This window comes from Chiloscyllium plagiosum, chromosome 28, assembly GCF_004010195.1.
Source record: "Chiloscyllium plagiosum isolate BGI_BamShark_2017 chromosome 28, ASM401019v2, whole genome shotgun sequence".
Taxonomy (NCBI): Eukaryota; Metazoa; Chordata; class Chondrichthyes; order Orectolobiformes; family Hemiscylliidae; genus Chiloscyllium; species Chiloscyllium plagiosum.
Window position 1 is genome coordinate 9983892 of NC_057737.1, and position 17080 is coordinate 10000971.

The window sequence follows — 17080 nt, forward strand, 5'->3', positions numbered from 1 at the left end:
TCAGTATAGCAGCTGGGCCAGTATATATTCCTAATCCGTATAAAAGATAACCTATTGCATTCCTGCTTGCGGGAACATGTTGTACAAAAATGGGATGCCTAGTTTCAGATTACTCAATACAGAGCAGTGACTACGCTCCCAAAGTAATTTGTGGATATAAAGCACTCTTGGGATGTTTTGAGGTTGTGGAAGGCACCACTTAAAGGTGAATCTTTTTCCTTTCCTTCCAACAGTGCAGGGGTGAAAGTTCAAAGCAACACTCCATGCTGGTTTCAGAGGCTGCTTTGAAATTGAAAATATATATCATTTTAAAACCCAAGTGAAGAATCAAGTGTAATAGATTGACAGGAGGGACAATATAATCTGCAGCACTTTTATACAGTCAGAGGCATACAGCACTTTGGTGACTTATATTCACTTATGTAGCTCATCCTCCAGATTCCAAGCATTCCCTCTCCAAGCCTCACCGTGATGTTTCCTCTTTTACTGAAACTATTTTATTCAGCATCTTACTCCTCTCTGCCAGTAGATCAATGCAGCACTACAATACATCAATTTGTGAAACTGAAGACAGCTAAGCCCTGCAAAGCAAATCCTTTAGTTTAATTGCTGGCTCCTTGGTTCTTTTGCTGCATAGCACGCTTTTTGGCACAAGTGGCCCATATTGGTGTCTATGCTCCAATACCGCCCCTAAATAGTTATGGAGTGTGGGAATGATGCATTTAAATGTATCACTGTACATGAGTAGCAATTTAATGGCTCACTTCTGCATGGGGATTTCTGGGATCTGCACAGCTGGGCAATAAATGGGTATTATTGCTTTCAACCACATTTCATCAAACACACCTAACTGCATATGCATTTAATTCCTCTGTTCTGAGCATTTGCCACAGCAGCTTTGCTTGGCAAGACATATAGATGACAAGAACAAAGTGTGTTTTGCTGCAATAAATAGCACCACAGAGATACAGGAAGAAAATTCATATTTTGGATGGTCACTGCAGGAGGGGAAATCATTGAAGAGAGTGGAGGGATGGGTCGGAGAACTATACAGTGAGGTAGGAAATAAAGAGGGGTTCAGTTAGGGGCTGGAGGTGGGAAGGTACTCGTGATATTTGCAGGACATCTGTCTAACCACTTATGTTGCATATGAATCATCTGGCAATCAAGACAGAGTCAGGTGGTCTGTGTTTTTAAAAATTAATTCAGGGGAACGAGTGTGTCGCTGGCTGGGCCAGCATTCATTGCCCATCCACCCTGAACAGGCAGTGAAATGCGGCAGACCATTGATGTAAGAACACTCACAATGCCAGTCATGAGAGCATTCCAGGACTGTGACCCACTGACACGAGAGGGATGATGACTTATTTCCAAGTCATGACCGTGAAGGGCAGGTGGTGGTGCTCCCAAAGATCTGCTGGTCTGGTCCTTCCAGGCGGAAGTGGTCATGGGTTTGGAAGGTGCTGCCTAAAGGATTTTGGTAAATTTCGGCAGTGTATCTTTTAGATGGCACACACTGCTATTATTGTTCATCAGTGGTGGGAAGGAGGGGATTTTGGGGATGCAGTGATCAAGCAGGCTGTTTTGTCTAGGACATGGTCAAGCTTCTTGAGCGCTGCTGGATCTGCACTCATCCAGACAAGTGGGGCATATTCCATCTTACTACTGATTTGTGCCTCGTCCATGATGGACAAGCTTTACAGAGTCAGGTGATGAGTTACTTATTGCAGGAGTCTTAGCCTCTAACCTGCTCTTGAAGCCAATGTATTTTTGCGGCTAGTCCACTTCAGTTTCTGGCCAATAGTAATCACTACGATGTTGATAATGGAATATTCAGTTATGGTTATACCACTGACCGTCAACAGATGACAGTTAGATACCCAATTGTCACAGAAGGTCATTACCTAGTACTTGTGTGCTGTAAATGAACATGTTAGTTATCAGGCCAAATGTGGATTCGGACAGAGACTGCTTCAATATCTGATAACTCATGAATGATGCTGAACATTGTACAGTCTGTTATCAGCAAACATCCCCATTTCTGACCTTATGATGGAGGGAAGGTGATTGATGTTGTAGGTGAAGGGAGCAGGCAGAGAACACTATCCTGAGGAACTGGGCTCTTATGTGCAATGGTAGTGTCCCTACCTGAGCCAGCAGGCCCAGGTTCAAGTTCCACCTCTTGCAGAGGGCTATTCTAACAGGTTCATTTAAAATATCTAACAGGCAAAATAACGTCCCTGATTAAATATGTTGAACACAATATTGGGTTGACGTTGAAAGAGATCATTCTGATGAACTGGCCCCTTGGTGCAGTGGCAGTGTCCCTACTTCTAAGCCAGGAGAACCATGTTCAAGTCCCACTTGTTAGACAGGTGTGAAACAACACCTTTAAAACAGGTTGATTAGAAATTATCTACCCCATAGAACGTCTGGCTTTCTGGTAAATGAGAAGTTGGTGGTATACCAGGCTATGAGGTACAGAGTGGGTTGGAACACAATTCTGCAGCTGTTCATGGCCCACAGTACCTCATGGATGCCCAGTCTTAAGTTGCTAGAGCTGTTCAAAGTCTATCCCATTTAGCACATTGATAGTGCCGTACAATACAATTAAGGGTATCCTCAAGGTGAAGCTGGGACTTGGTCTTCATAAGGTCACTCTCCTACCAGTATTGTCATAGACAGATAGATCTATGGTATGTAGATAGGTGAGGATGAGATCATTTTGTTTTCCCCTCTTGCTGGATCCCTCAACAATCAGCTGCGTTGAGTCTGCAGCAATGTCCATCAGGAACTGACTAACTTGGCCAGTAGAGGTCCTGCTGAACCATACTCGATGGTGGACATCGAGTACACCTGGCACCCTTGTCACCCTCTGCTTTTGCATGGTGCTCAACTTTCCCAATGTTGCTACTTGCCCTCAGACATGTGGCAAAGAGGGCTTTGCATGGTCATCAGAATTTGCTTTGTTATTTCTAGCACTTAGATCTATTACAGGTGGTCTGTGTGGTTCCATTCCTTCACTGTGACTTAGCCAGTTTTGAGAGCTGCTAATTGGCTGGAATCACACCTAAACCAGATCAGGTAAGGATAGCATTTTTCCTTCATACAGAATCCCTGCAATCCCATTCTGCCCCCCGAAAAGTAACTCACCCAAACCCATTCCCCAACTACTCTACATTCACCCCTAACTAATATACCTAACCTACACATGCCTGAACACTATGGACAATTTACATGGCCAATTCACCTAACCTGCACATCCCTGAATTGTGGAAGGAAACCAGAGCATCTGGAGGAAACCTACACAGACACGTGGAGAATGTGCAAACTCCACACAGACAGTCGCCCAAGAATCGAACCTGGGCCTCTGGCGCCGTGAGGCAGCAGTGCAAACCACTGAGCCACCGTGCTGCCCTAAAGGACAGTTTGTTTTTTGTAAAAGATGACAATCAGTTCACAGTCATCATTAAATTTTGCAGTCCAGATTTTTATTACATTCAAATTCTGCCATCAACTTGGTGGAATCCGAAATCTGGCCCCCAAAACACTGCATAGGTCTGAGTGACAACCCAACTGCACCGTTACCTCTCCCAGGAGAGGATCAAATAATCACTTAGAATGGAGAACACAGCATAATTGATTGAGTAGCTGAATACTTCCAGTATTTTCTTTTTAAATTTCAGGTAGTCAGCATCCATGGAATTTGCTTTTTTAAAAGGAAACACTAATTTTCTTTTGCTGCTGACAATGTTGCAAGCAATTGCTGATGATTAGGGCTCTCTTGAAAAAGAAAGCAGGAAGGACGGAAACAGTTACCAAATTATTTGATTACTCAAAGAAATTATTTGCAAGTCATTAGAAAACCCAGAATAGAAAGTGTGAGAAAATGTTCGAGGAGATTTTTATTCCAATGTAAATTGAATTAAACCTAATTGACCAAATTAGACTTGCTTTACTCAAAGCCACCTGAAGTGCTGAGCCACATCACAACAGTGAACACAAATACATATTTGAAGACTTTCACCACTACTCTGTTACCCACATGATTGCTTACAAATTTTGAAAACATGTTTAGATAGTACCTTTTAAGTCTATCTGATGTCTCAAAATATTTTTACAGTCAATGAAGTACTTTCAAAGTGTATGTTAACACTGCCATGAAACATGACAGCCAATTTGCACATCATCGGATATTGCCCAGATTATCTGCTTACATGATGTGGATGGAAGGATAATTTTGGCAAAAACATTAGGATAATTCCCCGCTCTTACAAATAATGTCATGGAATCTTTTATATTCAACACAAGTAGGCAGATGGGGCCTCAGAGAAACATCTCATCTGCAGGTGGAACCTCTGACAGCGTAAGCACGCCTTCATTATTGTACTGGAGAGTCAGACTTGATCTGTGTGCGCACAACCTGGAGCAGAACTTCAACCCTGAGCCTTGTGACTCATGGAAGAGTGCTACTGATGGAATCAGAGCTGACAGACGCGTAAAATTAGTCAAGTTTTACTCTACCAGCAGACTGTTAATGAGCTCACAGGAATTTGCGAAGAGAAGCAAACTATGAGGAGAAACTAAAACAGAACAGAGTAATCCTTCATTCAGTTCAGCATGGGTTGCAGGATGTGGCAGTACACAAACGTTCAACAGTGGCAGAATTAAATTGACATGCTTTGGGACATCTGTATAAATAGCACAATGTGCGGCCGAAAAGCAAATTCTTCCCTGGGTTCTTGAAACATAAAACTCTTAAGATATTTAACACATGTAGATGCTAGGAGAATATTATCCCTGGGTGGGGCCTACAAGACCAGAAATAGAGTCATAGAGATGTACAGCACGGATACAGACCCTTCGGTCCGACGCGTCCATGCCGACCAGATATCCCAACCCAATCCAGTCCCACCTGCCAGCACCTGGCCCATATCCCTCCAAACCCTTTCTATTCATATACCCATCCAAATCCCTTTTAAATGTTGCAATTGTAGTAGCCACCACCACTTTCTCTGGCAGCTCATTCCATACATGTACCACCCTCTGCTTGAAAAAGTTGCCCTTTAGGTCTCTTTTATATCTTTGCCTCTCACTCTAAACTTATGCCCTTGAGTTCTGGACTCCCCCACCCCAGGGAAAAGACTTTGTCTATTTATCCTATTCAAGCCCCTCATGATTTTATAAATCTCTATAAAAGTCACCCCTCAGCCTCTGACGCTCCAGGGAAAACAGCCCCAGCCTCATGGTCTCAGAATAAGGAGTTGCCATTTAGGAGTTACACAACACCAGGTTTAGTGCAACAGGCTTATCTAAAATCACAAACTTTTGGGGCACTGCCCTTCGCCAGGCAAAGTGAGGCAAGGCAGACAAGCACAGAATTTATAATCAGAGTTCAAAAGGTCACACAAATGGAGAGAATGGAGTGTTGACAGCTTGAATAAAATGTCTCTGGAAGTGATCAAGAGTGCCAGATGGTGTGAGTCAAGTGTCAATAGCTGAATTGCAAGCGAAGGGTTGGCCTTTCATATGATTAATTCAGCCAGAGAGATAACTGCAAAAAATTGAAACTAAGGTGTGGTGGAGACAAACCAAATAACTGGAATAACATGAGTAAAAAAGTGGCATGCCAAGGGTCTACCAAAGTGACAAGTATCTGCTGTTGTACTCAGATGGTGTTCCCACATTTCGGCATGTACTGATATGGACACTGTCGCAGGTGGGAACACCACCCACCAAGTACATGGCAGATACTCACAGGAATCGGCCAATGTTGCCTAACTCATATGCTGTAGATAAGGATGCTCGAGGCATGGTATATTGGCGAGACCATGCATATGCTATGACAACGAATTAATGGACATCATGCAACAATCACCAGGCAGAAATGTTCTCTCCCAGTCAGGGAACACTTGAGTGGTCTGGGACATTCAGCTTCCAATTTTCAGGTCAGCGTCCTTCAAGGCAGCCTTCAAGATACACAACACAGAATCGCCATGCAGAAACTGATGGCCAAGTTCTGTACCCATGAAGACTGCTTCAACTGTGATCTTGGGTTCGTGTTGTTCTACACGTGGCTCTACCATACTGTTCTGTATCTGTAAAATCTTCCTTAGTATTCTGTTTTGACACCATCATCTTGATAACTTAAGATCTCTCTACCTTAATTAGTACAGTTTTGGATTATTTGTCACTTTGGTTAGACCCTTGGCATGCCACTCTTTCACCCATCATGTTACTCCAGTTACTTGGTTTGTCTCCAGCATCACATTAGTTTTAATTTTTTGTAATTATCTCTCTGGCTCAATTACAGAGGACAGGGGGCAGGGGCAGGTGGGGGTCGGAGGGAGACAGGGTTGGGAGGTGGACAGGGGGGCCGGTGGTGCTGGACAGGGTTGGAGCGAGGGCACTGTGAACTGGGGAGCAGACTTAACAGAAAACTCAGAGTTCCAGAGGAAAGGTATTAAATCAATTAACCGAATAATCAATTATTCCAACGAAATAGTGCCCGCCCATCTCGTTCGGACAATCGAGGTTCCTTTGTACTTGGATTAAAGGTCCATCCCTTCACTTGTAATTCAGCTGCTGACACTTTACCCACATTATCTGACTCTGTTGATCACCTGCAGAAATGTATTATTCAGGCTGTTGACACTCCACTTACACCTTTTGATCGAATTATAATTTCTGTGCCTCTCCTCACTTCACCTGACAAAGGGGCAATGCTCCAAAAGCTTGCAATTTCAAATAAGCCTGTTGGGACTAAACCAGGTGTTGTGTGACTTCTGACCCCGTCTAGCCCAGTCCAACACTGGCACTCCCACATGATTTAGGAGTGCAATAAGAGAAAAAAATCTCAATTTAAAGAAATGGAATTCTCGGCCACAGACTCTCAGTCGCTGGGTATACTTAAATGAAGAGGTCAATTGAATGCTGAGTAAATCAAAAGCTCTAGAAGTGGCATGAAAAGGCACAGCTGCAATGGAATGGTGGAACAGGCTTCAGGGATTGAATGGTCTACTTCATCACCCATATATATTCTTATGGTGTGCACTGTTGCTGTGTTTCCTTACCTAGCATTATTTTAGATTTGGCCTGAGAAGGTTGCCCCATGTCCAGACTCATTGACTTGCGTGTCCTGGGGCTAATTTGACCCATTGTTGGGTAATTCGCAGCCAAATTTCTATTTGAAGTTTTGGGTGAAACCCACGGTTGGCTCTCTCTTAAAGCTCTGTAAAGAGAATTTAAAGAAAACAGGTGAGACTCCATTTTGATACATTGCTATAAACAGTTGAACCTGTCCACCCTGTCAGTGAAGAGATGTCAGAAAGAAGCAACACATCCTCTACTGTACCAAACTACACGATCAGAGCAGAAGTGATATGTGTTTTTTAAAGTATGAATGAAGATAACTATTTTGATAGTTTTAACTTCGGAGATCTTAGCCCAGAACACAGAGCTTAAAAACTCAGACTTGTTAACCCATTCCGTCCCACTAGGAAATTTTTAACCTGGCAGTTGTGAAACTGACTGTTTTCATATAGTTCTGTTTCATGTCTTGCAAGATCACAGATCGCCAAGGGGGATTAAGCAAACTCTGATTGTTTCCAGTGAGCAGTTTCTCAGTTGAATTGTTTCCATTACAGAACTCAGTAATCTTAAATGTAGGCACAAGTGCCATCATTAATTTGCATCTGTATAAATACTATCCAACTTTACACCCTTATTTCATCCAAATATACCATCAGAAGAAGTGGTTTGTAAAATGGTTGAGTCCAACAGCAGGCACAATCTTGGCTTTGTTGTGTATGACGATGACAGCACACTTGGCTCAGCCTCAAGTCCACTTCCAAGTTGACAAGCCCACCATCACAGAAATAATGAATACACTGCTTAATCTCAGGGCATTTGGCTCAGCTGGTCTGTGCCTGTTTCTATGTCACAAAAATTTCCATCCTACCTCCGTTCATTTAACCCAAACAGCAGGGCTATCCCCCTTCTCCATCATGTTTATTTAGCGATCCCAAACTCAGTCAACATATCGATTGCAAAGAGGATTTACATTTTATTCAATTCACAACTAAATAAAAGCAGACCAGGTTGGAGGTGGGTTATCTGGTGAGAGAGACTAGCAATTGTTGGGAGTTAGGTTTTGCAGATGGGGAGTCATGCTTTCCAGATGTTACCAGCAACTGATAAACAGATGAACAAAGCCAGAGAAGGACCAAAAAACAAAGAAACAATAAACTGAATATGTACATACCTGGAGCTTGGGTCAGCATGGTGCATGGAATATGTATCCATTGGCACATTCTCCATGGAAATGTCAGACATTAAGAGAGACTTCCTGTGTTTCAGACTGCACCGACTCCTCACCTCCTCTGAAACGGTCAGCAAGGCTGCACATAAATAGTTTTAAAATTATTTGCACGTGAAGACCATTCTTCATTAGAGTCAGTCAAGACTGCATTAACCCTGAAATTCACTAATTCAGAGACAAATACTGGCGAAATCGCTACCTGACATTGATGTCAGAACCGAGAGTGTGGTGCTGGAAAAGTACAGCAGGTCAGGCAGCGTCGGAGGAGCAGGAGAATCAATGTTTCGAGCATAAGTCCTTCATCAGAATGTCAGAATACTGTATTCCCCTTCAGAAGGTGCACAAGCTGCAATGTAATTTTTGCTGCCAGTTGCCTCATGGGGATGGGTCCACTGAGACCACCTATTTTCTCATACCTCCACGTGGTAATTCTTTAGACACCAGACTCAACAGCAACGGAACGCTGAAGTAGATCATGGCTGAGCTAACATGCTTTCACTTGATAACCCATACAAACAATTTCTTGCAAAGGATCCAGAATTAATTTTGCCTTCTACAAGAGAACACCATTTAATATCCTCTTACTGTTACCTTACACTGGGAAAAATACCTGTGATTTTCCGATCTAAACGGCTGTGTTGTCTTCACTAACATGACGATCCTTGACAGTCAACTTTTAGCTGTTTGTTTTAAACTTGAATGTCTTACAGGAGCAGAGTATTTAATGCATCTCCTACATTACTGACATTTTCACAAAGTCTAGATGGCTAAATGAACATGCTTCCAATTATATTAGGGAAAATCTAAGCAGATTCAATTGCCAACACCTAGATAAATAAACAGCTTCTCACCAGCAAGATAGGCCACACTTTGAGTGTTAACTTCAAATTTGTCACAGTTTCTGTGCTTGCCAACCAAGGCGAGTAAGGTGTGCAATATCCTCACTGTTCTGGCTACTGTGGTGGGAGATGGATGCCTGTATCCTAAAGAGGGGGAAAAAAGAAAGTCTTCAGATCTTTCTTGAATAGCTTCTGAGTCAAGTTTAAAAGGCTCTGAAAACAAATTGAGTTTTGCAGATTAAGAAATGATAGTACACATGCAATTAGTTCAAATTAGCATCAAGTTATAATAAGGTAAACCATGAAGTGAAGGAATAAACACAAAATTTGTCTGTGCTATCAAAGACATTTTCAAATCTAATGCAAAAGCAACAATGACTAAAACTTTGACTAACAGGCAAGACTGAATGCAAACTATTCAATCATGTTAAAGCTACAACTTGGGTCAAAACATTAAAACTTGATTCAATAAAACTTAATTAAACCAATGCTTGAAACATTGAATTGTCATTTATACAGACAGCGGTGCTTTCTGAGGTTAGCTCAATTTAACTTACAGCATTTTACTTGTAAGATTTCTTGCTAATATTTCCTCTGACCACTTCTGTCTTGTCTGGAAGTGACCTCATTCTATGTATGCTGCTACATTGCTAAATAAAAACTCTCCACAACCTCAACCAAGAACTCTGTGGGTTACATGATGTACAGTAAGATATAAAAGGTAAAGTCAACACAGTCATAGGGTTGCTTCCTCACTAGATGACTGGTGGTAGTTTAACCTGAAGGTCACCACACCTCAGATGAGGAGAGAGGTCGAGAGGAGAGTCATTCACGGTAACCTCAGCTGGTGTGGGAATTGAATCCATGCTGTTGGTGCCACACTGCATTGCAAAACAGCTGTCCAGCCAACTAAGCGAACTAATTCCTAAAAGACTCAAATATGCTATCCAAGAGTACAACAATCTAGTACAATCCAGCCCTATATGCATGCATGCTTTCAGCAGTGGTCAGTGCTAATTTATCAGTAATGAGGGCACTCAATGATCTTCAGTCTTCCGGTAGCATCCAGGCCAAGAGTAGTGTCGCTACTGCGTCCCTGGCTTAGAGTTGGTCATTGAGTACAGATTTAAGACAAGTTTGATAAATGCTAAGGCGGAGTAATTTGTTAATTATAAACTGGCAGAGGCCGCAATTTTGTGTCTGTTAATAAGCATTCTACAATTGCAGATGCAGAAATGGCAAGATTAAAAAAATCACAAATTTTGTTTCAAGTTGCGTAAATTGCTCAGTGTTAGCAGAAAGAAATCTGCAATTAAAATGAAGAAATTGTGTAATATACTGTACAATTGTCATAACTGTAATTATCATCCCTGGTTGAAGTGACCAAAGCTGAAGATGCATGAGAAAGCATTTCCAATGGGATCACTCCACGCAGCTGAAGGTCAGTCTGTCTCAAGAAAAGATAAGGATTCACTTTGACATTAATTAACCAATTCAGGAAGTTGAAGACACTGTCTGAAAAGATCCTGTCATCTTGCCATAGTAGAGGCCAGCGGGGAGCCCAGAATTAGAGGGGCATAGGTTTAGGGTGAGAGGGGAAAGATATGAAAGAGACCTAAGGGGCAACGTTTTCACGCAGAGGGTGGTACATGTATGGAATGAGCTGCCAGAGGATGTGGTGGAGGCTGGTACAATTGCAACATTTAAAAGACATTTGGATGGGTAGATGAATAGGAAGGGTTTGGAGGGATATGGGCCGGGTGCTGGCAGGTGGGACTAGATTGGGTTGGGATATCTGGTCGGCATGGACAGGTTGGACCGAAGGGTCTGATTCCATGCTGTACATCTCTATGACTATGACCATAGAGGAGAAGATCTTAGCACATGGCAAGCATTTTGTTTTGGGTTCTCCAGTGTAGAATTCTTAAGCGAGAAGATGCTTGGAAATCTTGGAATTTCGGTTGGATTTTATTTTTTCTTTATGGGATGTGGGTGTTGCAAGAAAAAACCCCAGCATTTATTGCTTATTTGTCATGACATAGAAGGCAGTTAAGGGACAACCACATTGCTGTGGCTCTGGAGTCACACGTGGGCCAGACCAGGTAAGGATAGCACATTTCCTTTCTGAAAAGGCTTTTCCTACCATTGGACTGTTAATTCCAGATTCTTTTACTGAATTCAAGCTCCACCATTTGCCATGGAGGGATGTGAACTGGAGTCCCCCAGAACATTACCTAGATCTCTGGATTAACAATCTAGTGATAATGATAGGAGACCATCGCTTCCCCCTTGACCAGCATGACAATAGACAATAGGTTCAGAAGTAGGCCATTCTGCCCTTCGAGCCTGCACCACCATTCATTATGATCATGGCTGATCATCCTCAATCAGTATCCTGTCCCTGCCTTATCTCCATAACCCTTGATTCCACTATCCTTAAGAGCTCTATCCAACTCTTTCTTAAACAAATCCAGAGACTGGGCCTCCACTGCCTTCTGGGGAAGAGCATTCCACACCCACCACTCTCTGGATGAAGAAGTTTCTCCTCATCTCTGTCCAAAATGGCCTACCCCTTATTTTTAAACTGTGTCCTCTGGTTCAGGACTCACCCATCAGCGGAAACATGCCTCCTGCCTCCAGAGTGTCCAATCCTTTAATAATCTTATACATCTCAGTCAGATCCCCTCTCAGTCTTCTAAACTCAAGGGTATACAAGCCCAGTGGTTGTATTAGTTTGAGGTGTCATTCCACCCTATAGTATCTAAATAGACTTATAGTTTAATAAGTTTATTAAACTTATATGGTTAGTCTGGTTAAGGAATTATGTTCAGTTAGGTTCATTGCTTTTAACCTAACAAAGCCAAAACTTAAAAAAAGGATAGAAAGCTCCTCAAAGAAATAGCAAACAAATACCCAAAATGTTTAACTGAGAGTCTAAGGTCTGAATTATAGACCTGAAGGGAAATTTGGACTGTGTTGTATGTAGTAGGAAGGAGAATTTGCTGCAATGGGTAACACACCTGACTTTCAGTCAGAAATGCTGGGTTCGAATTCTACCACAGGACTTGATGGAAAGGAAGCTACGTTCATAACTGAGTCAAATAGATTGGTGACCAGTCTGCAAATCTTTATAACACATGACAATGGTAGGCAGTAAACAAAGGAAATACTCATGGGCAGCATGTGATGGAAAGGAAACTCGAGCCACTCCCATCAGCATCCATATCTGGCACATGACAAAATGTATGTGAAGTGCATGTGTCACAGCAACCAGGCTCCCTGAGCAATCTGTAACATCAATTGAGAATTGGCGGAGACCGAGTTCATTTGGTCTGCTCCACTTTTTTGCAGCATTCTACTAGAGATATTTAATTTAGAACTGGTTAGCTACTAACAAACAACCAAAAGTAAATTGCATCTGTGGCAAATATTTCCATGTCATAGATGTATTTCAGTCGAGAGTGCGGTGGTGGAAAAACACAGCAGGTCAGGCAGCATCGCATCTTTCTCAACTCCCAAGTATAAATCCAGAGTCCTCAAGTAGTCCTCATGTTAAGCTTTTCATTTCTGGGGCCATTCTCGTGAATCTCCTCTGAACATGTTCCAGGGCCAGTAGATCCTCCCTGAGGTAGGGGGCCCAAACCTGCACGCAATACTCCAATGTGGCATGACCAGAGTCTTTTAGAGCCTCAGAAGTACTTCCCTGCTTTTATATTCAAGTGCTCTCAAAATCAGTGCTGTCATTGCATTTGCCTTCGTAACTACTGACTCCATCTGCAAGCTTACATTGAGAGAATTGTGGACTGGAGTTTCCAAGCCTCTTTGCACTTCAGACTTCAGACTTCAGAATTTTGTCCCCATTGAGAAAATAGTCCATGTCTCTACACTTCCGACCAGTGTGTATGACCTCACTTTGATTGTTGTGTGGAGAATGTTGGAGAAGCTGCGCCCAAATATTGGCCCAAATCCTGGAATGCTCCCCCAGATGTCATTGCAGATCTTCCTACAGCACATGGACTGCACCGGTTTAAGAAGACAGCTCACCACTACAGTTTCAAGGGCAACTATACATGGGTAATTAATGCTGGCCAAACCAGTGACATCCACATCCCAAATAGAGTCAGATTGCTAGTCTGTTTGCACATTGCTTATTTTATACATTGTTTGCATGCCATTTTTATTTTGCAGGTTCTGTACCATATTTTTGGATATGGCTGAACATAACTGGATGCATACAACAGTCCTCTTCATTAGCAAGAGCTTAGGGAAGGCAATGATCTTTGTAGCTCATCCTTAACCCAATACAGTATGAGTCACCACAGGAACCATGGTGTGACCTCATTGAGGAAGCCAGACATTTAACAACTTCAAGAAAAAGATCTCTCAATCCTGTTTATGAAGGGAATGGTTAGCTGTGTTATAAAAGGCATGGTTTCAAGGCAATGTGAAAAGTCTCACTGAAGGTTTCTACATCCATCCCAAAGGTTGATTTCAGAACTGTTACATTGCATTGAGAAATATCTCTTCCCTTTCCTTGTGAAGGCAAGTAGATCACTCAGCCAACTTGATAAGCAGTAACATTTGGTCAGCTATTTGGTAGACTTCCTGCTTTACAAAGTTAAATGTTCAGAAATTCAATCATGTTATGATGCGTTCTTGACTTGAGAATTTCTGTCAGAATGGATGAAAACTGTGCTGTATGTCTCGATGACTCTGACTCTATTACCACTTTTACAAGAAAAGCATCCCTAACAATCAACCCACTGTCTCCTGCAGAGAGCCCTAGTGAAACTTGAATCAATTATTTTAATAAATTTAGTTGACCCCAATATCAAGCAATTGATATCTTTATATCTGGTTGTATTAGTTTGAGGTGTCATTCCACCCTATAGTATCTAAATAGACTTATAGTTTAATAAGTTTATTAAACTTATATGGTTAGTCTGGTTAAGGAATTATGTTCAGTTAGGTTCATTGCTTCATTCTTTTACAAAGCCAAAACTTAAAAAAAGGATAGAAAGCTCCTCAAAGAAATAGCAAACAAATACCCAAAATGTTTAACTGAGAGTCTAAGGTCTGAATTATAGGTTAGGTTCACAGCAGTGACATCCAGTTAGAGTCATGCTTTGATCAGATGGAGGTGGTCAGAACAGTGCTGTTATTGGTAGACATGTGGGTGAAAACAAACCTTAAATTAAAAACTTCTACATCCTTAACTAAGTAACACTGAAATTTATGTGCAAATGAAAACAGACTTCTTTTGTAAATATTCTATTTGGTCGGTCTCAGGAAATGAGATGGTTGCATCCAGGTCACATTCATTGCTTATTTTTGGAGAACAGGATAATTGATTGGTTTTCTGGGTCACTTCCAGGCAGTAAGACTCAACAACTTTATATGAGATTGTATACACTACAATGAATGGTGATGGAACGTTCCCTCTCTTGACAGTTTCTGCAGGTCGCAGTTTACAATTCATTTGGCATATAATTCTAAGAATCAGCAATTGGAGGAATGGTCCTCACCTTTCATCAGGTGTCCCACTAGTGCAAAGTTGAAGTTAGAATTGAAATTGAGGCCCACAAAATGGTCCATCTGCTTGCAATGCCACTCCAAAGGCCTTCTAATCTCCATAAATACTTCTTCTGGACTCTGAAGAGGTAAGAAAAATATTACCATGAAAACAGGATAGGGTTGCCCATTCCACAACTGTTGAAAGTCACTACATTCACAAAATCTGACAGGATTCCTAGGGGTTTGTCAGCAATAATCCGATTGATGCTTGTTTTGCCTCTCAGTTTTCTTTTTGAATCATAACGCCATCTGGAGTGACACCCTTTGCAAAATTCACTGACACTTGGGCTCAAATTTCCATCCACATATCACGGTAAATCCTTGGTAGTTTGTAGATACCTACTAGTGAAGTGACGACTAATCTGGACTTCACATTCATTAAGGCCAGGTCATGGTTTGAGGTTAGAAACAGGAGAGGTGGTGTCACACTGCTGGGAGTTTTGTTATAGGCCTCCGCAGAGTTCCAGGGATTCAGGTTGGAGTGAAAGGAATAGGGCAAGCATTATGGAGGACATTAACTTCCGCAACAGACTGGAAATGCTACAACTCGAGTACATCGGATGGATCAGTTTTTGTCTATTGTGTGCAGGAAGGTTTCCTGACACAGTATGTCGAAGAGGGGAGGCCACACTGGATCTGGTGCTTGGTAATGAACCAGGTAAGGTGTTTGATGGAGTTGTAGGTGATCTCTTTTGGAGACAGTGACCATAATTTGGTTATGTTTAGTTTTGTGATGGAAAGGGCAAGAGTTATCGGGGGGCAATTATAATGAGATTGGGCAAGAATGGGGGAGCAAAATGCAGGGGATGTGGACAATTGAAATGTGGTTTAAGGAACAGATATTGCATGCCCTTGAAAGGCATGTCCCTATCAGGCAGGAAGGAAGGAAATGATAAGGTAAGGGAACCGTGGTTTTTTACAGAAATTGCATCTCTTGTTAAGTGGAAGAAGGAGGCTTATGTGACGATGAGACAAGATGGTTCAGATGAGGCGATGGAGCATTACAGATTAGCAAGGAAGGATTTAAAAAGAGAGAGTTAAGAAGAGCAAAGAGAGGTCATGAACAGTCTTTAGTAGGTAGAACAAAGGAGAACCCTAAAGCTTTCTATGATATATGAGAAATAAAAGGATGACGAGGGTAGGAATAGGGCCAGTCAAAGACAGAAGCGGGAAATTGTGTGTGGACCCTGTGAAGATCAGAGAGGTGCTAAACTAATATATCTCAACGGTTTTCTCTCAGGAAAAGGAGAATATTGTAAAGAAGAATGAGATACAAGATATTAGACCAGAAAGGATTGAGGTTAGTAAGGAAAAAGTGTTATCAATTCTAGAAGGTGTGAATAGACAAGTCTCCTGGGCCGGATGGGATTTATCTGAGGATTCTCTGGGAAGCTAGGGAGGTGGTGTTGGAGCCTTTGGCTATGATCTTTGAATCATCATTGTCTACAGGTTTAGTACCAGAGGACTGGAGGATTGCAAATGTTGTGCCCTTATTCAAGAAGGGCAATAGAGATGGCCCAGGTAATTATAGACCAGTGAGCCTTATGTCTGTTGTAGACAAAGTTTTGGAAAGAATCATTAGGGATAGGATTTATAATCATCTAGCAAGCAACAATTTGATTGCAGATAGTCAACATGGTTTCGTCAAGGGCAGGTGGTGTCTCACAAACTTCATTAAGTTTTTTGAGAAGGTGACCAAGCACATGGATGAGAGTAGGGCAGTTGACATGGTGTACATGGACTTCAGCAAAGCCTTTGATAATGTTCAACATGGCAGGCGGTTGGAGAAAATACAGAGGCATGGGATTGACGGTGGCTTAGCAGTTTGGCTTTCTGTAAGAAGGCAGAGAGTGGTGGTTGATGAAAAATATTCAGCCTGGAGTCCGGTTTCTTGCGGTGCGCCATAAGGATCTGTTTTGGGACCATTGCTGTTTGTCATTTTTATATATGACTTAGATGCAGGCATAGGTGGATGGGTTAGTAAGTTTGCATATGACACTAAAGTTTAAACAGTCCTTGGATAAGCACATGGATGATGATGGGATAGCGTAGGGTGATGGGCTTAGATTAGTTCACAGGTTGGTGCAACATCGAGGGCCGAAAGGCCTGTTCTGCGCTGTACTGTTCTATGACAAAAACAGCTGAAAATTGATGGGTACAGCTATCTTAAAAGCCCAAGTATTATTGACATTTCAATGATTTCACAAGTTAATTTTATGTGAAAATATATGGAGAGTCAGAGAGAGACAGAGCGAGAGAGAACATGTCACAGAGAGAGAGAGACAGAGAGACAGGGGGGTGAGAGAGAGAGAGAGAGAGAGAGAGAGACAGAGAGAGAGAGAGAGAG

The 17080-nt window shown here is 42.0% G+C and overlaps 1 protein-coding gene across 10 annotated transcripts in view; it reads right to left on the reverse strand.

Moving 5' to 3' along the window:
• Positions 1-17080, reverse strand: part of nf1a (neurofibromin 1a) — a 334372-nt gene that overhangs the window by 20875 nt on the left and 296417 nt on the right. For all 10 annotated transcript variants that reach the window (XM_043718253.1, XM_043718251.1, XM_043718246.1 and 7 more), the window contains 4 exons: positions 14685-14811; positions 9172-9303; positions 8264-8399; positions 7074-7231 (listed from right to left, as the gene is read on the reverse strand). In XM_043718253.1, coding sequence (XP_043574188.1) covers positions 7074-7231; positions 8264-8399; positions 9172-9303; positions 14685-14811 — 553 coding nt within the window. The remainder of the gene's footprint in view (positions 1-7073; positions 7232-8263; positions 8400-9171; positions 9304-14684; positions 14812-17080) is intronic.